The 25,680-nt window shown below is 40.8% G+C and overlaps 1 protein-coding gene across 3 annotated transcripts in view; it reads right to left on the bottom strand.

Annotated features, from left to right (window-relative positions):
* Window positions 1-25,680, bottom strand: part of LOC138113511 (protein unc-80 homolog) — a 142,297-nt gene that overhangs the window by 80,346 nt on the left and 36,271 nt on the right. For 2 of the 3 annotated variants that reach the window (XM_069021868.1, XM_069021869.1), the window contains exons 15-23: window positions 24,465-24,612; window positions 23,009-23,157; window positions 19,184-19,350; window positions 18,381-18,482; window positions 16,163-16,377; window positions 15,530-15,636; window positions 14,935-15,034; window positions 10,610-10,782; window positions 4,688-4,900 (exon numbers count right to left, since the gene is read on the bottom strand). In XM_069021868.1, the coding sequence (XP_068877969.1) occupies window positions 4,688-4,900; window positions 10,610-10,782; window positions 14,935-15,034; window positions 15,530-15,636; window positions 16,163-16,377; window positions 18,381-18,482; window positions 19,184-19,350; window positions 23,009-23,157; window positions 24,465-24,612 (1,374 nt within the window). The remainder of the gene's footprint in view (window positions 1-4,687; window positions 4,901-10,609; window positions 10,783-14,934; window positions 15,035-15,529; window positions 15,637-16,162; window positions 16,378-18,380; window positions 18,483-19,183; window positions 19,351-23,008; window positions 23,158-24,464; window positions 24,613-25,680) is intronic. The other variant, XM_069021867.1, reaches the window with a different exon arrangement.

The raw sequence follows: 25,680 nt of genomic DNA, 5'->3' as shown, positions 1-25,680 counted from the left end.
TGACATTTTCTAAAATTGTTTATTGTGGCTGTTTGCCAGCATCACTATCAGCATGTAAACAGCTTTCATGGTGTTGTCAGCAAACTACAGGTAGGGGTGTGTTAGCAAGGAAATTCCTTTCCTGCTAAGACACTTGGGAGCTCTTAAGAATATTCTTGATTTTCTTTGCTGCACATACATGAGTAGAACACAGATAAGTATGTAAAATTTTATCCTGTGATATCATGACTTTGTGAGGGAAAAGGTGTTTTAAATTACAGAGTTTTAATCAGAACTGGCCATTTGGCCTTTTTGGGTATGGGATAGTTTTAGACAAAGATACAAAGGATTTTTTCTGAATATTTTACAGGTCAGAACTGATGGTCATGCCAGCACTGTATAATATTCCTGCTGTGGCTGAAGTTACACAGAAATATACAAATGGACACTTAGTATAACTGTTCTTTTTAAACACTTCCTCTGAAATCTAACAACAGGGGAAAGGGTAGACTACTTTGCATAAAGAAAATAAGTGATACAGTTGTAGTTTGCATGCTGATTCAAATATTTGTAAATCTCAGCTATCTCTGAGCCTGTACATTGCTAAAGGAACTGCACATGTCTCACAATTTTTCTCCTTTCATATTTCAGGCATTTAAAGAAAGAAATATTCTGCATGCCTGTCCATAAAACAGTAGTTTATCACATATTTTTTATGCTGTGTAGTCCACCTTAATCTTAAAGCAATAAGACATAATCCCACAGCTGCCCATCTAATAGATACTGAATTCCTGAAATGTATTTTCTGAATTTTTGGTTTCTAGCAAATAGAGAAGCAAAACCAAAAGTCCTCTTAACAGAAGCAGTCAAAGAAAGTGACAGACTAACCTGATCAGAATAGATTTAACATTTCATTATTTCAAAAGACAGCAGAACAAGTCAGGTCTTTTGATTTAAAAGGTTTATCACTGCTATGGGCAGTCCAAGTCTCACATTCTGTGGAAAGGGTTCACAACTGTGATTCTCTGATGGCTATTAGGGAGGCCAAATTAAAGGAGTTGCTGTAGAAAAAAAGATTTACCTCCTTTCTTGGTCTGACTAAACTTTGACAATAGCACTGTATATCACAATTAGTGAGCAGTGAATCCATAAGCAAGAATCCACAAGCAAGAATCCATAATAAGCAAAAATTTCCAGCCTTATTTACTGGAATAAAAAAACACAGAAAACAGCCTCAGCACATTCAGTGTATTTTGTGAATATTCTTTACGCTTTGTTAAGATATTCTTTTCTTTTCTTATTGTCCAAGATTTAACAGAGAAACAGCAGTGTCTTCTAAAGCAGGTGCCTCTGCTTCAGCCACAGGAAGCCAGTTCTCCTTATAATTCAGACTGTCTGATTGGAATCTTGTCAGAGCCAAAAAAGGAGCTGCCTGAGGAGATTTCAGATGCCTAGCCTTCCAGGCTTGACTGGTGGTTGCTGCTCATCATTGCAGCCAGTTTCATCTGAAAGATATACTGGGAGGAAAAACAAAAAACAGTGCCAGAGGACCGGCCTTGCTTCACATTCCATATAAAGGAGTAGTGCTAGGTGCAGGCCAGTGTCAGAGCTTGAGTCTTTTGAGGGGCCAGTAATGTTGTGGTTAAATAAATTTTTCTGGCCTTCAGTGTAAAGAATCAGAAATATGAACAAGTAGCAAGACACCTTGCAGGACAAGGAAAAACTTCACCGTCTAAAACTACCCTCCAAATCTTATCCTGCCTTACAGTTATGTAAATGTAAGGCTTTTCCCTTCTAAAATGGTCCTAAGCAGCAGCAAACACACACTAGTCTTAGAATGGAGAATGCATCCAGATAAGTCTTATGATGTTATTAAAGTTAAGGGGAAGGCAATTATGCTAAGTTGCCTATGATCAGATTTCCCTGGCTCCTTTCTTATGACCTTGAATCAGACATTATGAAAAGAAAACCTCCCTGGACTTTTTCCAGGTCAAGTATATCAGTTACTAAAAATTATAGCTGAGGGGGAATATAACTGGCTTCTAACAGTTACCGTCTTGCTTGTTTTCATTTTTTAGAATCTGAGAAAAAGGAATGTCTAGAAGCATAGCATCTACCAACAGAGATGGATAGTCCTGGCTGTCTGAAAGCATGCAAAAATTCAGTGTGTAATCCTATGCTCTCCACTTAAAGCAAGATCTCAAAGGAGTCAGGCTAAGGCAGTGACTTCATGCAATATAGAAGCAAATACCTTCACCCTATTTGCTTTTTGAAGGAACTTTGGTATTCGTGCTGTTATTAAAATAATCTCCTGTGTTTGAGACCTTACCAGAGAGTAGGATGACCAGGTAGCATTTTCTGAGTTAGCTTTAGAAATGGAAGGAGGAGATCTATGAAGATACTAAGCTTTGGTTCTCAGACCCAAGTTGGATTCTTCCCCGGCCCATTCTGTGGTGGGAATATATTGATATGGTCAGCTTTATTTTGAGGTTCCCTACAATGTGGTCCACTGAGAAGCACGTGTTCATTTAACCTACAAGAATACAGGTCAGAAATGTGGAACACAAGATTTTAAAATTCCCATAAGCATTGGATTTTATGTTTTCTGTTTTTCAGGGGGAAGAGTGGGGATGATGGGAATCATGATGCTCATTGTAAAAATCACTGGTTTTTAGAAGAGGTGAGAACCACAAAGCTCATTTCCAGAAAGATATCAGTAACTGATCAAAGGAACTTCTCCCACTAATTTGAGTTGTGAGAAATGACCTGTGTATGTGTCAGACGTTCAGCAATTACATCATAGGGGGTTTACAAGGAAATTGCAAGTGGTGTTGACAAGGCCAGATATGGCAATTGCCTCGTTCCTGTATGGTAAGAGATCACAATCAAATAAAATTTGAAGTATTCAAGCTCCAAACAAAAAGAGACAATTCTTTGCATGACTCATAGTAGCTGTGTAGAATTCCTTGCCAAAGAATAATAAGTGCTAATAGTCTGTAAGGGTGCAAAGAGGAATTAAATAAGTATGCAAAAGAGAAACCCATTACCAAGTATACAGCACCACACCTACTTCAAGGAGCGCTAGACTAAGTATATTTGGAAGCAAGAAAAATAGACAGTAGTATCACACACCGCATTTCCATGCTTCCTTAGGCATTCACATATGACAAGTGCTGGAAAAAGGAGAATGGACCAAACACATCCTTGAGAGAACACGTCCTAACAAAGCTTGTTGGTTTAACACAGCCTGGTTTTTGGTAGGGGCGGGAGAAAAGCTGCTCAAAACTTCCATGTCCGGCACAGAGCCAATAGCTGAAGGCTCTGACAATGGGCAGGTTACTAGCCCAATTAGAGAAGTCGGTAACGCCTCTGTCATGACATATTTAAGAGAGGAATAACTGCGGGAAGTTCTCTTTCTACTCCCGACGGGTGGGGAGGTGGGTATCGGGGCCCATCCCAGTGGCGGCCGCTGTTGCCCACACGGCCGGGGCCCTTCCAAGGCCGGGACCGTGCGGCTGGAGCCCTCCTGAGGCCAGAGCCGCCCGTGCAGTACTGGAGAGGCCCATGCAGCAGGGGCTGGCAGGGACCATGGGCCCAGCAGTTAGCCACATGGTGAGCAATTCCCCGATGCAACTTACAGACACCAAATTTCTTCCGAGTCAGAGAAGAAGGAAAAGTGAGAACACGTGAGGAAAACCAACACGGCAGCATTGAGGCCAGTGAAAAAAAGAGAGGGAGCAGATGCTCAGGGCACTGGAGCTGAGATTCTCCTGCAAGCTGTGGTGAGGACTATAATACAACAAACTGTTTCCCTGTAATTCATGAGGTGCATGCGGGGTGCAAAGATCCACGTGCAGCCCGTGAAAAAGAGTGCTCACGCTGGAGAACGTGGATACTGAAAAGCTATAATCTAGTGAGGAACTTGAACAGAGAGAGATGATCCTTGCTTTTAGAGATAGAGGAAGAGAGCCTTCATTTCCAAACTAAAACAGCTCATCCTTAAAAGACTAAACCCCATGATCTAAAATGACCCGCGCTAGGCAACTGTGGGAAAACTGCTTGGCCCGTGGGAGGGACTCACGTGCAGCAGGTTCGGGTGGGACTGCTGCCTGTGGAAGTTAAAATCATGCTAGAAATGTTTGCAGAGTACTATCTCCCATGGGAAGGATCCCATGGCACAGCAGAAGAAACTCTTCTCCTTAAGCATACTAAAGAAAGATTTTTAAGACGTGAAATACTGACCAAAACCCCGTGTTTTGTTTCCTTGCATGGTTGGTGGAAAGAGGGAGGGACCGGGAAAAAAAAGTGTTCTGAAGATTTGCTTTGGTTCTCAATACACTTTTTACTTTGAATTCTGGTAATAATAAATCTTTATACTGGTTAAGTTTTGAACCTCTTTTTCCATACAGTGGGCTTTTTTCAATAATCCTTAACTCATGAAAAATGAAGTTATCAATTCCTCCTCCTCTGCTCAGTTATAGCAGAGGAAAATAAGTAGATGTTTTTTTTGTGGTTGCTTGGTGCTTAGCCAGCTTCAAAGCGCAACCCTTTTTAGGAGAAGGGGTGATCCTGGCACGCTGTGAAGTGCAAGTTCGAAGGGAGGCTTCTGAGTCCCCATCTTACAAGAACTGAAATTCTGTATAGGATGCAATTACCTTTACATTTTGCCATATTTTTTAATGTAAGTAGAATAGAAAAAAACACTTACATCTCCCCACTGGTAGAAGAGCTTAGCTGCATTCCACTGCAGCTTCTGGTTCCTTTTGTTGCCCACAATAGGAGAACGGCCACGGGACAGGCCTTTCTTGGTAATGTTCACATGGTGGCCCTTCATCCACTCAGGCCAGTTGCCACGATTACAGCGGTGAACAAAGCGTGCACACTCAAGGAACAGGGCTGCTCGCGCCACTACAGGAGCTTCCTGAAAAGTTTGCAAAAAATAACCTTAAAAGCAAAAATGCTTTGGAAAAACTCCCTGAACATTAGAGTATTCTGCACTCTAAAAAATTGCTTTGCAAACTTGCCAAGAAGTCACACAGTGTGACCAATCTCTTCATAAAAAGCTGACACCAGAGTCTCTGTGTAAGTCTCATCTCTTGAGCCACTAAAACCAAGCTCATAAAGACTGAACAGTCTTGCTTAGTCCAAACACTAGAGGGGCAGAAAGAAACACAATATAAACTTAAAAAGAACATTATTCCCCTCTGTAATGTTCTCCTTCAGAAACCATCTAACTGCAAAAGCAGAAGCATGCATCTAACACTGTTACGGTATAAACATGTCAAGTTTTAGTTTCACCTTTGTTACTAAGGCTGCAAATATTGCAGGAGCAAATGTCAGCATTTGTCACTTTAGGTCCTGCTTGTGAAACTTGGGGGTGAAAGCATTAATGGTGGTTTGTTAAAACTAGGAAAAGCGCTGTTTTGTGGTTATAATAAATATCTGTGGATACAGAAATGTATTACTCTGGCATAAGTCAACAAAATTTCAATGGCTGAATTTCAATGGCTTTAAAAAGCATCAGACCATTTATTACTGAGATAACCGGCAGCTGAGTTTTGAAAGGACTGACTAGTTTCCAGAGGAAAATCCTCCCATTCCTGGCTTGAAAGAATCATTTTAATGGTAGAAATTATACAGAGTGCACCTTACTTTGTATTAAATCACCCAGAAGCATACATGTTAGACCAATAAAGAATGCTCTTGAAACTTTCTAAAATGTTCAAAAATGGACACAGTAATTTTGTTTCCTAAAGGGTAGGTTCAGGTGTAGCTTTTTCCCCAGCAGTCTACAACTGCCAAAATAACATCCTTACAGACATAGAAAGTGACTAAAAAGCAAATCATTTTCCTAATCTTCATTTAATTTTCCCTTTTCTTCCTGAAATTTTCACAACCAAAACTCCTGTGGCCAGCAGTTTGAAAACTAAGAACACAACAATGCCTACAGTTTACCGGCTTGCTTTAAAAGGTTCACTAACAGTGATTTCACAGAGCACAAACATGTATTACACACTTTTAGATGCTGACAGCTTTAATGAAATTATTTAAGCATATCAGCATCTACATATAAAGAAGGACTTGTCAATGTGATCTATAAATAATAAACAGGCCCTAAGACCCTGTAAGATGGTCTGTTGAACATTATTAAATAGAGCCCAACAGTGTTTTAATCATAAATTGAAAGCAAGAAATTTTGGACCAGTGCTCCTAAAGTTTGATTTAAGAAATTATTGACACAACATCCATTTGCAGCTTTTGGTCACGTTTGTACAAAAATTGGGGAAAAAAGGCGATCTATTAGCAATTCTCTTGAATAGGAAGATTTAAGCTGCTGTGATGCTCTGATGAGGAAGGCAGAAATCTGAGGGAAGACACTCGCTAAGAATCAGAAACAAAACTAATATCTAGCACCTGGAAAAACATTACAAACTACTTATTGATCACATGCAATATGGAACACAGAGTAGGTAAAGATTTTATTCTTTTATTCTCACAAAGTAAAACCTTAACCATGGAGACATACGTGAAGAGATAAAGTCCCAGCCTTACTCTACTACTGGTTTAGTTCACCAATCTTAAAGTCAAAATTTCTTAGCATACTGGAATCCTGTAAAACCACATGTTGTAAATGTTATGAAAGCATGCAACTACCACAGTTAAAGGAGGATATGTAGGATGGGGGGCAACGAGGATGAACAGGATTAATTAAAAATCACTGTATTATTTAAAAATCACTGAAAAAGACTACCTGCATGAAGGACTTTCTGAACATCATAGTACACAAGCTCCCTGTGATTACTTACCTGAGGCTCTGAGAAACCTGAAGCAGCAGCAGCAAGAGAAAGATGAAGATGTGACAGAATGGACAGAGATGGACTCAAACAACAGAGAAACACATCACAAATGGAGAGAAATGAATCAGGCAGGTGACGTGTAGCTGAAAAGAACACAAGTTTTCATGGTCACTGTCAAAACCGGACACAGCAGCAATACTCTCACAAGTCTGTCTGTGCCTATGCAAGTGTTCACAAGTCCAGTTTTAACATTAGACCTACTATATTGTTTTGCTCCTTGAAAATTGTTCTTGTACTGTATAAATTGACATGAATTCACCAACTGGTTAACAATTCAAGTCATTCCATTGATTTTTTTTTCAAAAGATTGCCCCATTTGTTCCAAACAGCAAATGACCTGAGTGGAAGGAACCAAATTTCAATGGATTTGGAATTTCACAACATCACATTATTGTTAATGTAAACATGATTCTGCAGAGATTTCTGACTACAGAGAATTTATGTCCAGTTTTGTTTTCAAGAACAATGACTTTTACAATGTTAATCAACCAGTGGTAATTTTCCTTGAGTCCTTTCTTTAAGTCCACATGCCACTTTGATCAAAAATTCATTTCCTCTGGTCTCTTTGAGACAGAAAAGAAAGGTACAAATTATCAATATACTTCTAAGAGATGCCAAAGTAAATTTGAGTACTGTCAAAAGATGCTGACTGGATAGCTCTGCTTTGTCTAAGCAAAATTAAGTCTGACATGAAAGTTTTCTTAGCAGGTATACGAAGACAGGTTGCAAGTGAATTATAAACTAGTGTATTGGAAAATTGCCTGTTTCAATTAGTTCAGACCTCTCTGATTATATCTGATGTCAAGTACAATCCGTGACACAGTTCTTTGTTTCTGTTCCCAGTCTTTTACTCAGGGGACCTGTTTGTAGCAATCTCTGATTTTCTTCCCAATCATAAGCACTTCTACAGAAAAATATTTCTGCCATAGAAACAGGGACATGGAAACAATAGAGCCTGTGTGACAAAAGATCCAGGGTGACAGGGAGTCAGGATATTGAAAAGTATTCTTGCAGTTTAGACTTTCCTTCTGCTGTCCCAATACTTAGCAGGTCATCTCAAACACAATCCTACCAGAAAACAGTACAGCTATTGCATTTAAACAAGGATAAAAGATTTACACATTAAAACAAATGAACTCACACACATTATTGGAGAAATGTAATGCTGACAGGTGTCACACACTGTTATATTGGTCAAAGAAAAGCTGGTATCTGAGTTATTTACATTAGTCTAATGAGGTACTTTAGGTAATATCATTACACAATCATAGACAGCAGTTTATTAAAACTCTCAGCACGAACTTAAGCATAGACTGAAACATCCCAAAGTAAATCAATTTTATTATTGCAAAGTCAGGATTTAAGCTGGGGACATAAAGATGAAACTGGCTGCAATATATCAATTATCACTGCATATTTGCACAGTATATTTTTATTGTAGTTTTAAAAATTTAGTCAAGGATGGATGCTCCTTCTAGGAAAATGCGTTAACTGCCTAGCTGCTAAACCTAAGGCAGCACTCATTTTAATATACAAACAATTATTAGCTCCATAAGGATGCAGCATTTGTTTCACTGGTCTAATTTCTTTAATCATTGTGGCAAACGGGTACAAACATCCAGGCTGATCAAAGATTTCAAAGTTGTAAGAATAAAATTTTGCAAATCTGCATGAAAGAGCATAATCATAAAGACTATTGAAGAACTGAAACTGGAGCTGTTTGCCTTTCATTTTTAAAAGGCTGCCTTAGCAACTAGGCTGGATAAAATTACTTAAGAAGAAGCTTTTCATTTGCATCAGGCCTGAGTCAAACTATTACTTCAAAAGCCTGGAAACAGAAGTTAAAAAAACCATAATGCTTCCTTTTGGGTGTACTCTACTGACATTTATTGTGGGAATTTTTCGTTGCCATTAACCAGTACAGTGTGGTGACAGGCTGTCATCTTTTAAAATAGACACTGCATGGGACTGCCTAACTTCTATATATCTCCAATACTTTGCAGACAAAATGCCAGCTAAACAGGTACTTGGAATCTTCCAAGTCCATAATTAGGGAAAGGCTTCCTTCATCTTTATGTGTAGATGTTTTAGAAATTCTAATACTGAAATCGTCTGCATCATTCAGTGGAATGGAGAGACATTGACACTTTAGTTTGTAAAAGTCAGCTCAGGAAGACAGACATCTTCAAACAGTTCACTCTGACTGTTAGTTTCCAGCTGACTTCATGCATGGGCACAGAGTAAGCTGGTCTGTAACTTAGGCATTTGGGAAATTTAAAAATTAAGTAAGACATTTACAGGCAATAGGAACATAATTGCCAAATCCCTCTTTTATTATCTGATTTATTAGAACACAGAGTGGTGCATCTTCAGAAGGATCCTGGTGACAAACCTGCTAGGAATGAACTCTTTCCTGCCCATACACCTTACACCTTACTAACCCTATTAGTTTAGAATTTGCAACGGGATGGCAGCCTGGAAGTCTTGAAGTTGCGTGCCGCACACACAGCAGGTTACAAGCCACCTTCTGAGCTCACTGCAACCCTGACTTGTAAGAGCCACCTCTGACTGTGAAACCATGAGACAGACTACTCGTATCAGCTACTGCATCGACAGCTTTCAGCCAGAGCAACAACAAGCTCTGGCAGGAAGCATGGGAAATAGTGAATAAAATGTGTCTGTTGGAAGATGGATGAGGACTACTCCAAACCATAGAGCTATGTGGGAACTGACAACAACAACTCCAGGACAAAACTAATGCAGACGTGCTTGAATCTGCCAACCAGGCATGCAAGGTTAAGATGGAGATACAAAGGAGTGGTGCGCAGAGCATAACATCCCTACAGCCATAGAACAGGCAATGCAGCAAAGGTCAGGGCCCAGTGCTAGCAGGAAGTGAGAGTCCACGAGCCTGACATCGCCAGCACTGAGAAAAAACTGAATTCGAGCACAAATAGCACAACAGACACATGGGTGTGTGGTGCAAAGTGGGAAGAAAAGGGATAGAGTGCATGTGGATGCTCTGAGGGCAGTGGCTTTTAATCTTTTTTCAGCTTGCACACAGCCAAACACTTACGGAAGGAAGTAGAAAAGCAGCATGCAAAGAAATTGCTACTATTTGGCTGGTTTTTCATAGTTGCATTTGTCATACTCCTTGGTTGTCACATAAAGACCTCACAGACCCCACTGGGATATGAATCACAGGCTGAAGGCCACAGCTTTAGAAAAGATTGTTAAAAATCACAGCTGCAAGGATAAGAAGGAAGGAGATACATAATGTCAAGAAGAAGGGATTCAATTGTTTCACTTTGATTTGCATTGGCAAATCTGCAAAACCTACATTTAAAAGCATGCACACTCTAAGATGTTAATTTTTAATAGTTCAGTGTTGCCTAATTGTAATTATAACTCTGTCAGAACTCGTGAGTGGAATTCCTGTGCCTCTCCGAGTAGTTATCCAATCTTCAATCCTTATTCTGTATATTGACACTAGGAGCAGAGTGCCTGTGAGCAAAGTATGAAGTCAACAATACAAGCTTTGCACTGGCAAAAATATAGTTATGGAGAGTTACATTATAACAAAGGATCTATTTTGTCTGCAAACTCATCCAGTCACAGATGCTAAAGCTCCAGCTAATACCAGCACCACCAGCTGGCATTGCTGTGATGCTTTGCATTCTTTCTGTGGGACACGAAGAGCATTAGTGAATGACGGTGGACCTCCATGTATTCGCATGGTCTCAGCAGGTAACAACAGACCAATAATGACTTACAAGATCTAGAGCTGCTGCCAAAATGGAGGCATCGGGGATAGTGCCTGGTTCACAGCAGTTCAGCAGAAACTGAAAGCGCTTCATGCCTTGGCGGATTGCTCCCAGGTTGACAACATTCTTGGATTTTCCTCCTTCTTGGTTGGAGGTCAAGTGATCATCAAAGCTATGGCAGCCTAAAGAGGTAGAGAGTACAGAGGGGATGCAGGGAGGGGTAGGGAGAAGGGAACACAGTCTCTCACCAGTAAAAAATGGGGAACAAAAACCTTGATGAGTACAATCTCAGTGTAAATCCCTTTCTTTCCTTGTGTTATCTTGAAGATAGGTGCATTTTTACAATATCCATGACTTTAATGAAACAGATATACAGCAAGTCAGATTCTGGTATTGGTCTGCCCATTTCCCTCATGCCATTTCCCTCATACTCAGTGTGGAAGCCCAGGACCTCCTCCAACACAGGTGAACTAGGCTGTTGTCCTTCCTCCCCACCTCTTTAACACAGATCATCTTCTTTACAGTCTTTTTTTCCTTAATAATCTCCTACCTTACTCCTCTATTGCCTTTAAGTTTTCTTTAAAGTGAAGCATGCATAACCCTTATTCCTCACGGATCAATTATGTAATAAATCATTTACTAGGACAGAAAAATCAGTAGTGAATGTGTAGTCTATGTGGAAATTAAGCACTGTCCTTTTTTCAAGCACACATCTGCAATTACCATAAGAGTAAAGAGGAAAGATGGGCTGGCCTCAAATCCTAGGTATCATCATTCCAGCCACTCTCCCTTGAAGTGTCTTGTACTCTTTGGGATGGAAGAATCTCTAATAGTTCTGTTCAAAAATGAAGCTGGCATCCCACTTCAGGGACAATTTTAAACTCTATGTATAGAGTCCACATCATAAATCAACTAATCCCAATTAGCACATATAATGCAGAAGATCATTATGCAGTTGTTACCCAGAGATGAGAGAATGGTAAAAAGACACAGATTAGAAATAAGGAAAGCACTTCCAAGGCCAAAGTGGAAGGTCAAAAAAAGGGATAGTCAGCTTCTGGGCTTTTTGGCTTTGCCCATAATACTCTCCCTGTTTACATCTGAAAGTACGACAGTTTACAGAATACTGCAGGATAAAGCACTGGAGAACACTGAGTGGAGAATTCAAAATTGGCTTTAAACATGGATTATTTGAAAGACAAGATTAAAAACATCAACTCTACAGCACTTCTTGACTTCTTCAGGAAAGAAGAATGGCTGAAACTCAAAAGTTATTTTCAGCATGCACTCCCTAAATTATTTGGAAAGCACTTATGTGCCCCAAAAAAGTCACAACAGAAAATGACAATGTAGATCTTCAATTTTCCCTTGAAGACAGAGGTGTATCAAATTTCAAGAGACTTTAGAAATTCCTTGGCTTTTTTCTCTCCAGTGAAGCTGTACCTAGCTACCAGCAAACAAAATGTCCCTATGTTGGGAAAATATTCCATTGAAATGGATCAAACAAAGTAGAAAAAACAGGTAGAACACTTACATATGCGAGCAATCACAAACATTCCTCCAAGTCCTTCTGTTTCCTTATAGCCTTTATATCTTATCTGAGCTTTCCTGCTATGACTGTCGTAACACTAACTCATTTGAGGTACAAATGTTTCCTGTTCAGGGCCCTGTTAAGGCTGTGCCTGTATGAGATAAAGAACAGAAACTTGCCTAACGCATGTCCCTACCCGCACTATAAAGAGCTAGCAGAGCTTTTGTCCATCTGAGCTCAGTGGCATACCTTGCATTTTGTTGAAGCTTTACAAGACAATCCTTTAAAGGCAGCTGGTGACTGCCCCTTGCTATGCCCATCCTGGAATAGCCTTGCTGTGATCAGGGCAGCCCTCCCTGACCTAATTTATGTGACTCAGGCCTTCAGAAGTTCTCATCCAAAGAGCAAAGACCATGTCCTAACACAGGAAGATGCCCAAGCTCCTGCTCCACAGTTGCTCCCTCTGAGATTATGGGCTCATTCCTCAGAGCAAGTTTGAGCTGCTGTGACTTGAACGCCCTGACTACTTCTGTGGTCACTCACAGTGTCTTCAGTAAGTACCCAAAGGAACATTACGGATCTCATGTAAATGCACAGTAAATGTATATATTTCTATAGGCTTTGCTCTTAGTATAGATAAAAAGATCATTAAAATAAATATTTTTACACATGAATGTGTATATATTTATGTGTACATATATGCATACATATGCACACATACAGATACACATATATATGTATGCTTACATACATAACACAGAATTTCCAGTGTTCTAGATGAAAAAATCACAATGAAGATTAGTTCATAAATGATGTCACAAATTACTCTACATTTTATAATTTTTTAATGTAATTTATTTCTTCTTTATTCATTTTCTCTTTAATTTGGTCTACTGTTAAAAAACCCAAAAACACAAGAAGAAACACCACCAGGAAAAAGCATGAGCAAAGTAATAGCACAGCACCATGAATGACAAAAATGAGAAGGCAGTGAGAAGTTCCAATTTAATGCTTTAGGATCAGACCTTGAGGGATTTAACAGTATGCCAATCCACCATTAAAAGGCTTTTATTCTTTTCTTGTTAAGCACAGACAACCTTATCATCTGTATGGAAGATAGAGAAACACTGGAAATTTGAAGGCTTGGTGTACTGTTGCTGTTCTACTGAGTTATAAACTGTCCCACCATGAACAGGCCTCATGTTGATATCACTGTGCACATGCAAGCACAGACATACACAGGGCAGGTACAACTATTCTAATAGTTTTGCTAAAGCTACGTGGCTTTCATTGCATACCAGAGATCCTTGTAGATACAGTGATATAACTTCCTTAACTGTCACACTTGGCCTTACAAACTTTTATTACCCCTGTATTAGGAAGATAAAAACAATAATTTCCTACAACAAAATATGAAGTTCATCTCACAGGTGCACTGCAGAAAGAGCTGTGGCAGTCTGTAAAGATTTCACTGCCCCTCAGTCATGTTTAACCAGTGAGAGCTGGGAGGAAATATGGTGAAAGTATTTCATACCTACTTCAGCACAAAGCAGCAGATAAAGAAACTAATTCCTTCCATTGCTAGAGAATGCTACCAGACTTCAACAAGGTAGCTGAACTCTCCCAAAGGAACAATACTTTTCATCTAGGAGCTAAAAAAAAGCACCACCGTTCACCAGTGGCAGATAATGACCAGTTTGCAGTAACAAGATATGCTCATATTTTGCAAGTATCACTTGCCTGAGAAATGCCTTACATGCATTACACTGCAGGCCTGGAACAAGTGATGGCAAAATACACACAATGCAATGTCGAAGTGTAATGTCAGAAGAAAACCAAATACAATGCCAGAAAATGTAGCATATTGTAAAGCTACAGAAATCATGCTAAAAAAGAACATTTAGTCCTTTTTGTGTGTTTTTGGGAATCTGGTTCTGTTGTCTTAAAAAAAATGTGACAGAACTTCAAGATACAAGGTTGTCTCCCTGACAAGAAGGATGTGCTTTGAGCTGAGGACATGAGCATGTCAATGACTGCATGATATTTTAAAACAGATTATACCATGATTTTGTATTACTCATAAAGGCATTTTTCAGACATTGCTGACTTTGAAAATACATAGCAATTAAATACACTTCTGTGGAAACAAAAGGAGTGTTTTTATTCTTATGTCGTGTGCTAAGAAAAAGGGACAGCATCCCTTACGAATGGTATGCAGAGATTAGACATGCAAACACAGAAGAAAAGAGATAATTATAACAAGGTTTGTGCAGGGTTTTCCATTTCTGTGCTGATCTTTGCTAAAACTGTCAAATAGTTATAAATTGAAAAAACAAAACTAAACAATAAAATGGATGGAACACCCATTGTTGTATTAGACAACATAAGATTTACACCCTAATTTTGAACTGAATAAGTGCTTTGAAGCAAGCATTAATTTTTCAAGTGTATTGACCAGATGTAATTTGATTTTAAAAGCCCAAATATTGTATTTTATAATTTATTTGGATAGTCTGATTTTTTTAGAAAAAAATTTACCAGAGCTTTTTTCTAAATCAAAATAAAAGAATGAAGGAAGTGAAAGAAAACATTTACAAAGACTAAAAAATTGAAGAAGGCTACAGTGGAGACAAAATCCATGAAGAAAGCAGGAAAAAAGGGAATGGGGTAAAATACAGAAAGAAAGATATTTTAAAAATGATAAAAAGAAAGAAAAAAGGAGACGAGAACCCTGATTTCTAACCATCTTTTTCTTCTGTGTGATGAAGCTTGGATGGGTGTCTTCGGCAGGTGCGCCATTTACCAAGACGCTTGAAGAAATTCTCCTCTTCATCTCTCCCGTTTTCCAGGCCTCCTCCTGGCCCCCCTCCTTCAGACAGCTTCACTGCGCTGGTAAACTTCACCTGTGCAGGGACAGAGGGGCTGGTCAGTCTATGCCATAGCATGAGGTGTTGGTCTCACTGGTTAGACACAAACATCTACAGAAGGGCTGTAAGGGTCAACATAGTAACACAAGTGGGTCTGCACTGATTTACATACGCTGAAGCACTTCATCTTTTAAGCTTTCTGCTTAAAGGATTGATCTTTCTTGAGAAGCTGTGAAAGGACAAAGAAGGAAGAAGAAATGTGAACAACAATTAAGCTTAAGTGTGTTGACAGAGCCTGCACTTTCCTCTCAGTGCACCAGAGCAGACTGACCAGTACAGTGTAAGTTTAACCTAGTCTTCACCATGAGGTAAAAAAGACCAGTGTCAAATTCCCATGGCTCTGCTCTGGAGATTTCTGTGACAGTCTCCTTAGCTGCAAAGTCCATATTGAAGAAAATATTCCCATGTGCAGCTAAAACCATCCAGATCCTTCCTTTTCAAGCTCTCTGTAATCCAGCCTGACACATTTACCTTGGAGCTCTGCCTGATGAAAGAGAGACGGTCAACAGAGCTGATATCTAGGAGATCTTCCACTCCATCAGCCAGACCAGAGAGGGAGGAGCGCTTCAGCCAATTCCCTGTTACAGAATAAGTTGCTCAGGACAAATTTAAAAATTCTTTCTAGAAGAATCTATTTCTTAGCAATTGCAGTATATTTCTCCTTAGTGGCCATACTAAGGCTTGGGGAAATGGGAGAAAAGCAGAAGGTAATGTTTTCATGTTATGTGTATTAACTACCATGCAAGGCTGGGTCTTGGGAATTGGAATGGATATATTCTCTGTTTAAAAAATGTTAATTTGGACTATTTCTCTTGTACAGGCAGTAACAGTGCCTGTGAGATTACAGTACTAGCCTGCTACTTTGGGAGGAAATTTTCAATAATCTATTTTGACAAAAATATCCCCTGATACCTTTGGCAAATTTCTTACATTTCCCTTTACCTCAGTTCCACATCTGTAAAGTGGAGACAGCAGCAAATCACAGCTTCTTTGGGGAGAATAGATGAACAATAAGGAACTGTGCTGCAATATTTCTTAAGACAGATATATCTAGCTGTACTTCCCTGCGCATGCAATATGTATATTGAATAGAAAGAGACATACATTTACCTATGGGAAGTTTGAGTTTTTTTCGAAGGGAGATTCGTCGGGAGCGAGAGCGGGAGCGCCTGTCTGCGGTGGTTCCAGAGTGAGCAGTTGTGCACTCAGATGTGTCCTGCTCAGATTGACTACTGGTATCACTTGCTGCACTTTGTGACTTAAACATCTTTCGCCAGAAGTCCTTACGTCCCAGATTGGCCCCTTGGATTTGCTCATCACTGGAATAGAATGTATGTAAAGCATGAGCTGCATTTCAGTGAAATTGAAATGTTCAGGGAAACGAGACCTCCTTTCTGCAGCCTGCTCCTAAGCTCTCTATTACTTGAAGTTGTTTCATTTTGAATTCCAAACATACTCTTCTTAGTGGGACAGAGTCAAGGTTGACAACATACTCAGTAAAAGACTTGTTAAAGACACAAAATAACCATCTTTTCTACCCGTAGAAGCTTGTCCACTCTGGCACGACCTTTCCCCCCTGCCCCTCTACCACAGTAAGCTTATCTTCTCTGTCTATCAGCTAGTGCATATGGGTGAGATAACCCAGGCCGGACAGATGCCTGAAAGGGAGTTATCTCTGGCACCAAAGAGATGACACCTCCCCAGCTGACCGTGAACATCCCTCGCCTTGAGAGTGAGACGTAGAGAGAGAAGCCAGGAATCATTGACTGAGAGGCACTTTACTTTAAAGCTATAAAAGCTACACAAATTTTCATGGAGGCAGAAGTCTCACACACACTTCATGGAAACGTGTATTGCTCCTCCCTGAAGTTTGGATGCATCTTCATGGTTACCTTTCTGGAAACAGAGAGCAAAAGGTTTTTTATGTATGCCCTCTAAGAAATTGGATGGTAAGATGCACTGAATCCTAATCTATACTATTTCTTTGCTGGCTGTAATATAGGCACATTATTATGATAGTGTACTGAATTGTTTATCTTCTAGTAGGGTTTCTTTTGTTTATCCTGTGTAGTAAGTAATCTGTTAAAGTTTTATGGCTGTTAAAAGTGTGTCTATTAAATAAATAATTCATTCTGTAATAGACCTAATTGGCCATTATTAAGAACCTGAAAAGTGAGAGCAGTCTGAGGTGCAGGCTACCCCTAAAAAGATTTACTACCAGAAATCTGAGTCAAAGGCAGAACTTGTTTAAGCCCTCCTCTCCATTCGTAACATCCACTGAACAGGTGATTCCAATTTTTAGTTTCTACACATGAAAGTAAACAAGCTTTATGTCAAAATGAACCATATTTATAAGACCACATTAGTACTTTCTACAAGTATTTGTACCAGAAAGCTTTAGGACATCATGACAGCCATTTGTGAACCTGCTCATTAAGTAATGGAATTGGGACAGTATTTTTTAGTATATTCTCCCTTGGTTATGGCAGGGCTCAGAGAGGAACAACTTGCTGCAATCCTGCAGAGCAGTAAAAGGTTTTGTGCTGTCCTAGCTGTCTCAGACACAGTGAGATTTTGCAGGCTCAGTTAAGGCAGGACAATATGTGATGTGGAGCTCTGGGCCCTTGTGCAAAAAAATGTCTTCATGCAGCACATCTCAAAGCTCTTTAACAAGACAGACACGTATTCAGAGGAGTTAAATAACTTGCCCAAAATTACTTAGGGACCCATGGCCATTTGTAGAATCTTCTAAAATTCTTAAGAGTATTGTTTAAGTTTAATTCAACAGTAAATGGCAGAATTCTTCGGACATAAGAGATTTCAGGTGTACAATGCCAACAGCAGGCTGATTCCCTGTGCTGAATAGGAAATTACAGCAATCTTTGGAGACTATGTGCCCAATGCAATTCAGGAATGGGCTGGCTTTCACTGAAGCATTAATCACCCTTAGCAACAACTTGGAAGTTGAAAATTAATAGGATCATCCCCCGGGAGTACAAATAAAGCTTGGAGAACAGTTGTGGTTAAATCTCTGAAGAATTAACATGCTATTCACTGCTCTGGTAGTATGGTATGCGATACTGACAAATCTAGTGCACTGTCATTTGAAAATCTCTGCTGTTTCCCTATCAAAACCAGGATGGGTCCAGTTGGCAGCACTGAAAACAGGCATTACCTGGTTGTTTGCAGTAGCTCCTGTGTAGATACTCAACAGTTTGTTGTACAATCCAAACAGGTAAGTCTTTGCTGTCCTGTGCATTGGTACTAACCCCAGAAGGAAGCTGCTGGCACTAACACGTTGAACAATTCAGTATTTACTTACTGTTCTGGAGTTTGCATTGGGCGGCTTGAGACATAACTCCGGCATTCATCAGGGGCAGCTGAGGACTGGCCTTTGTCAATGATGACACTTCCCACCTCAGATCTATACAGACAAGATAAATCATGAGCCAAAGGAAATGGATGGCCCATCTCTTACGGTCATCGCATAGAACTGGATATGGAAACCTGCAAAGCAGTTTTAGAGACGTACCCTCTCCTTAGCAACTTTCTGTCTCTATATACATATTATTCTCAAAAAAGGCATCAGCTCTTAGCAGCAAAGCCAAAGTTTTCAGGACTTTTTCAACTTTCTTAATCCTTCTTCCCAACATTTTAATAAGACAAATTCCTCAAAGCACCAGAGGAAATTCCTTATTGATAAAGAAACATGTCAGCATTAGATCTCTTCTTGGACTCATTTCACATACCAGGGTTTACCTGTCAGAAAAACAGGTATACATCCCAAATGATGTGATGCATATTAAAAAATACATCCACAGAGTGTTTTGGGAGTGACACTATGCTTCTTAGTTCTCTTAACCTTTCCTTATCCCAGTGTTTCCATTGCACTGTTCTCTTATGCCTCTTTTATGAGACTGCCAATGTTTTTCTCTGCAAATGTATTGCAGTCTCAGCTCACTAAATTTTAAAGGAGGATACTGCCACAGCAGAAGCTTGTACATCAAGAACTGACCTGCTATAAAGATAAAAGAAGCCCTTGGATTTCCTACATTTGTGTTCAGCATAGATAGTCATAGATTCATATGCAAGTCAATCATTTACCTTCTCCCTCCTCATACCTACCTTTTGCTCCCAGAAGGTTTTGGGTCTTGCTCTGTTTCCTCTGTCTTTTTACCTGGTATTAACTTCTCAGCACTGTCCAAGAGAGCACTGAGTGCCACTCTCCGAAATACATTCCCATGAGCCTCCTTGATAAATTGGACCAGCTGTCGGATATCACAGTACAAGCCCTGAGTAGCAAGGCACCATGAAAAAGAACAGAAATTCAGTCTGAAGTTTCTAAAAAAGCAGTGAGAATAAATACTTTCTGAAGTACTTCACCAGGCCATTACTTCTCCTCCTTCTCCTCTGGCTGTTGTGTGGTCTACTCTTCAGGTATATGGTTTGTGGGTTTTGGCTGGTGTCTTTGGTTTGAAAGACAGGTGTCTGCCAAGGAAGGCAGGAGCCTGTTGCAGTGGGGTCTCCTGCAACATTCATCAGACAACGAGGCCCGTGGAAAGAAATAGGGAGCGATTCTTGATAGATGTTTTAGAGATCTTTATTCTCCAGCCACATGGCCGAGGTCCTGCCGAAGAACTCCGCAATCACAGGACCACCAGAGTCCTCCCCACCCAGGGGAACACAAAACAACCAATGGGGAATTGAATCGACCAGGGAGTAGGGAAACCCTGTAGACCATGCCTCTACTCCAGGGTCCCCTCCCACCGGACCCCACACCAGAGGGGGAGGAACCCCAACAGGAGCCTCCCTTGAAGTGAAAAAAATGCAACCCCCTTCCCTCCGAGTTACTATAATTTCGAAATTAAAGGGCTTTCAGGCAAAGATATGAGGAACAGGAATAACAGTTCTGTACTATTATATATCTATATGTGTATAACAAGTCAAGCAAACAACAATAACTATGGCAGTAACAGCAAACAATCTCAAACCCAGTCCCAGCTTTCTCGGCTGCCAGGCCCTTTCCCCTCGGGTGCAGTTCCGGTGACAGCCGGCAGGGGCGCTGGCGGCTCTCGGTGAGCAGGGCAGGTGCGATGGTTCCCCCGCGGCTGCAGGGGGCGCTCCGGAGCGAGCTCGGGGAGCACGCAGCTCTGGTGCCCTGGGATCCCGGGGAGGGATGGAACAAAGAAGCTTCACAAACCCCCTGGGCAGCCGATCCCAGTGTCCGGCCGGACCCTCGGGAACAGCAGGCTGGAACAGCAGTGATGAGCACAAATCCCGGGTGGCAGAGGAGATGCATTGAACTCCAGAGCTGCAGTGGGAACCCCCAGAGGTCTGGACAGGCAGGGCAAGCACAGCTACAGAGTAGCGAAGGCTCAAAGCAATGGCAGGGGTAGGGTGGCCGAAGCCCAGCTCCCAGTGGGGCAGGGAAGGCAGGCTTGGGAATCTCGGGATTTCTCTGGTAGAAGGAAGCAAGGCAGCCGAAAAAGCAAAAGTCTCCAGTGCTGATGAATTCCTTCCATCCTCTCTCTCTGTCCAAACGCCAGGAACTAACAGCCCACAAGCCCAGGTGAAAGAGTAGCAAGATGCATGCCTCTTTCTATGGCCAGGTCTTTTGTTTTTCTTAAGCACCCAGTAATTTGTCCCCTTGGCAACATGTATGGGGAAAATTCTTTAAGAGAAAAAACAGAAGGCGAACTCCTGAAACCCCAACAGCTGGAAACTCATTTAGTGCACTCAGAAGAAGGAGACAAGGAGGAGCATTATTATGGAATGTGATCTGCAATGGGATACAGCAGATGGGGAGGTATCAGAGGCTAAAAGACCTGCAAGGTGAGGGAGCGGCAAAGATGACCTAAAGTTGGTTTTATACCATTCATCTAGACCACAAACAAAAGGCATGAAATATCTAAGATGTACGTGAGGGGTTGTAGCGTGCAAACAATTGCATGTTTTTTATAGAATCGGTGTCTTGGGATTTTTTTTCCATTAATTTAAAGCTTTACATCATATGAGGAGAGAGGAATGACTCACTTATTCCCCGACCTACCTCCTACACTCAAGGCCTTTTTAGTTTTGAACATTCATACACATCTGGGATGTGCAACTCACCTCTATGTGTGAGGGCAAGGGGATGGAGGGAACAGTTTTATAGGACTTGATTTTTGATCTGTGAGCTTTCCTGAAAGACCTTGGATTATTCTGAAAATTCCCAGCAAGGAACAAAGGAAAACAAAACAAAAAAACCCTAACAAGCTTATTAAGGCTTTTATTTTTTTAGTAAGATATTGACCAAAAGACTGACTTTAAAGAATGACAAGACAACAACAAATCTGCATGCATGCTCTACATACTGTGTTCTCCATACAGGCACAATTAACAGTGCTATCCTTAAGGATAAGTTTCACCTTACACACTAACTAAAATAGTCTAGAAAGATACACAATTTATAAGAAAAATTTACACTTGGTGCTCCTAATCTAGGTCCAATAATGGGGCATGTTTTTCTGCATTGCACCACCTAATCTCTTATGAGAAACATTCCAAAGGAGGAATATCCATAAGAACTAGAGGACTTGGACATAGATAGACTAGTCTGCTGGTTTAAGTTGTTACTGTGGTTTTCCTTCCCCTCCCAGAGCACTACTGCCCCTTTAGCTGGACTTAAGGGTCTCTACAGCTCTGCTGTAATGATGGAATACAAGAATGTTTCTTGTTTGCTTCAGGAAAAATCAGAATTTTTGCTAATAAATGAGGTGGCCTGAGACTAGCTGCTAGAGTGCACCAATTTGGAAGAAGAGAGCTCATGTCATCCAGTATACTGACTGCTCTGGGAAGTGAGCATATACAAAAACCACGAGCAAATATACATATTCAAAAAGAGAACATGTAGCAAAAAGCAACACCTTCCTTTCCTCCACATGTTCAGTAAATTGAATGTCTAAACCTTGGGAAGATCTACCAAATTTCTCTTCAGTAATTCACATGGCCTGGCACCGGTGGGCCAGTTAACCAAGTGAACTGCCTTCGACTTTGCTGAAAGTTGATCCATGGTAGCTATGGTCTTAGAATCATAGAATAGAGGTTGGAAAAGACCGCTAAGATCCTTGAATCCAACCATTAACCCAGCACTGTCAAGTCCACCAAAAAACATGTCCAGGGCTGTACCTTCACATATCTTTTAAATCCTTTCAGGGATAGCAATTTCACCACTTCCCTGAGCAGCCTGTTCCAATACCTGACCTCCCCTTTCAGCAGAGAAATTTTTCCTAATATCTATTGTAAACCTCCTCTGGTGCATCTTGAGGCCATTTCCTTTTGTTCTGTCACTTTTACCTGGGACAAGAGACTGACCCCCACCTTGCTACAACCTCCTGTCATAAAGTTGTAGAGAACAAGAAGCCCCTGAGCCTCCTTTTCTCCAAGCTAAGCAAATCCAGTTTCCTCAGCTGCTCCTCCTAAGACTTGTGCTCCAGAGCCTTTCCCAGCTCCATTTCCCTTCTGTGGACATGCTGCAGCACCTCAGTGTCCTTCTTTAGTGAGTGGCCCAGAACAGACCCCAGATTCTGAGATGCAGCTTTACCAGTGCCCAGGTACAGGGAGACAATCACTGCCCTGGACCTGCTGGCCACATTATTGCTGATACAAACCAGAATGCCCTTGCTCTTCTTGTTCATTAATCCCTCCAGACCATGCTACTTATCCAGTTGGAACAACACAGAAGCTGCTTGAACAGAGATGAAATTTCCATTCAGACTGCACAACTTTTGTTCTGTCTAAGTCCCCAGGTTCCAAGCCAGGCATGCAAAAAGACATCACATTTACATAATTTTTCAATCGTGACTGCACCACTTGCTACACTCAAAGGATTTGGCTAAACTGAACGAATTATTCACTCTGGTGGTACTCAAGTGAAAAAGTAACTTGGTTAACATGGTATCAAGTGCTTACCAGGTTTTCTGGGCTGTGGAGCTCATGTGTAGTGGATGCACAGCGAGTGATCAATGACTTGAACATGGCACTCACAATAATACCTTCTACGCTCTGGGCTGTGGATTTGGTGTCCACTGTGGTGAAGTTATTCCCAAATCCAGCCTTATCTGTAAAATTCAAGTATAAGCAAGCCATCTTGTTGGGAACAAACAAGGACACATCCCCACCTAATATCCTATGCTTAGTTCTCACAATCCCACCCCACAAAAAGCAGAAGCAAAGGGTAAAATAAATTATAAGTATCAAAGCTTCCCAGAAATAGTTGTATTATGAAAAAGGATTGAAAATATCAGGAAAATTCTGGTTTTATCTACATCTGTCCAGAGAAATGCACAGTAAGTCTTAAAATTTGAACAATAACTATAGCTTTTCTAGTTACCATTCTAAGGGATAAGAGATGTTCGATTAAGCAGCAAACTGACAACACATATGAAATGAAAATCTTCTGAACTATGGGAATGCTTTTCTTGGAAGGTGCACAAGGACACCAAGCTTTCAGAAAGACTAAAAAAATAATTAGATTTATATGAATTACCACAAAACGTCCCAGTTCCTGAGATGAGGGAAAAGACTTTCAAGAGCTGCATGAGCTGCCATGCTTCAAAGAATGAACCAGTCAATAACTGGTGAATACTTAAGGGAAATCTCCTATGGGCATCTTCTTCATGAAAGCTGGCTATTTACTATTCTTTGATGCTTTCTCTGAAATTTCTGGCATCGAAGGCTAACTAATAGTCAGGCTCCCCTAGTGTTTCAGAGGAGCTAGTCCTACTCTGTAAACAGTAACTCTTAAATGTTGTTTCATGCAGTGATCAAGCAGAAATGCCTGATTGTTCTAATATAGGACATATTAGAACATAATTTTCCTAACTCAAAAAAAATTCTCAAACCCCCATACACACATGGACACACATTTGTAAATGCAGGCATATGCATCTATGTGTCCATATTCTTGTTCATTCAAGCCATTCTTGCTGCTTACTGCCTCATCTGAGGTAACACAGAGGGTTTTAAAGCTCAATTATATCTCCATTCAGAAGAAACTGTGTATTAAACAGGCCATTCCACCTGGTGCCTTGTCATGTCAGGAAGCAGAAAACTTCCTGCCTGAGGTATCATTTAATGAAAATGTGGCTCTCTGTGAAGAGCCATGAACAAGCGATAGGATGAATCAAAGGGAGGCCTTCAATTTCAGGTGCACTGTGTGCTACAAGATCTCAAGACAAAGTCACTGGGTGGTCAGATCCAAAGTGGTCCAACTCCCTTGACCACCAATGCCTAAGGATACAATTTATATATTCTGAGAATAGCAAATAATATTTTGTAATTTTTAAAGGACAAAGGGTGTGGCTTCTTTCTGATGGAAGAGTTTAAGAATACTCAAGTGACAGTTTCTGATGCCAGGTATACTTACTGTCAGTGACTGGCTCCATGCAGAATCCCAGTAAAGCATGCAGGAAATCCACCACATTATTGAGAGAATCCTTGTTCACATAATCTCTCACGGTCTGCCGGAATTGCATCTTATCCAGTTTGTACAGTTTTGTGAGGCAGTTCTGGGCCTGCAACAGTATCCATCAAATCATATCACATCAAAATACGTGATCAAGTTTTGCTAGCAAGAGCAAGGTAATTTTGCTCTTAACCAGGGCTGTGTTGTCTCTGAATGGTCCCATAAGGTGACAGGTTCACCTCCAGAATCAACAAGAAATTCAGCACAAAAGAGACAGTGCACCAGTATGGGTGCCACTGCTTGAGGTGGTGATGAAGTCACTACCAGCTATATTTCAAGTCTTCTCTTCCTCTGCCAATGCAAACGTAAAATCTCACTGAATGTAATTGAACTAGGAATGTACCACCTCTGTCAATGCTCAGTGCTTGGTGGAACAGGTTCTTAGCCTTAGGCATCTATTTTCAGCCTCCAGCTCAGACCCAACCCACTGAATGCACCTATACCCATGACCAATTTACATCATACAAAACACTAACTTTTTAATGAAAAGCTATTAATTGTCAACTTCTTATCGCAAAACTATCCATCCTTACTGAGACCTCATGCAGGCCGGAGTTAAGAGAATCTAAAATGTAATTTCTATAGGAAACATGAACTCTCCTGCTATCTACAATAGGGTGCTTAACTTTCCTGTAAACTCAGATGATTGTCCACGCAGTCAACACAAATGGTGCATGCAAAGCAGTTTGGCCAGACAAACAGACAGAAAATGCAGCAGACTTAGACACTGTCTTGGGGTGATTTTATGATAATACTGTATTCCCCTATTGTCTGCTTTATGCCCAGAAATGGGTCCTGCAGCTTTAAGCTGAGTCCGAGGAAAGGGGTGGTGGGGGGGAAGCCAGGCAAATTCTTCAGTGTGGTTTGTGTTCAAGGACTCACACATACTGCCCCACATTCTCTCTCCTTGCAGCAGGAGAGGGTTAAAATTCCTGCTTTTAGCTAGGTTGTTGGCTGATGCAAAAAGTTTTCCCAGGATTGGAAACCGGCATATCGAAATCCTCTTGTAACTTCTTCTTCTGGAATTGTTCAGCCTAGCTGTGATCTGAGAACCAGATCATCGGACCCCGCAGACTGGCAGGGAGGCTGTGGGGACACCACATCCCAGCCTCAGACC

The sequence above is a fragment of the Aphelocoma coerulescens genome, chromosome 7, assembly GCF_041296385.1.
Source record: "Aphelocoma coerulescens isolate FSJ_1873_10779 chromosome 7, UR_Acoe_1.0, whole genome shotgun sequence".
Classification (NCBI taxonomy): Eukaryota; Metazoa; Chordata; class Aves; order Passeriformes; family Corvidae; genus Aphelocoma; species Aphelocoma coerulescens.
The sequence above is the reverse complement of the archived record's forward strand: the minus strand, read 5'-3'. Positions and strand labels throughout refer to the sequence as shown.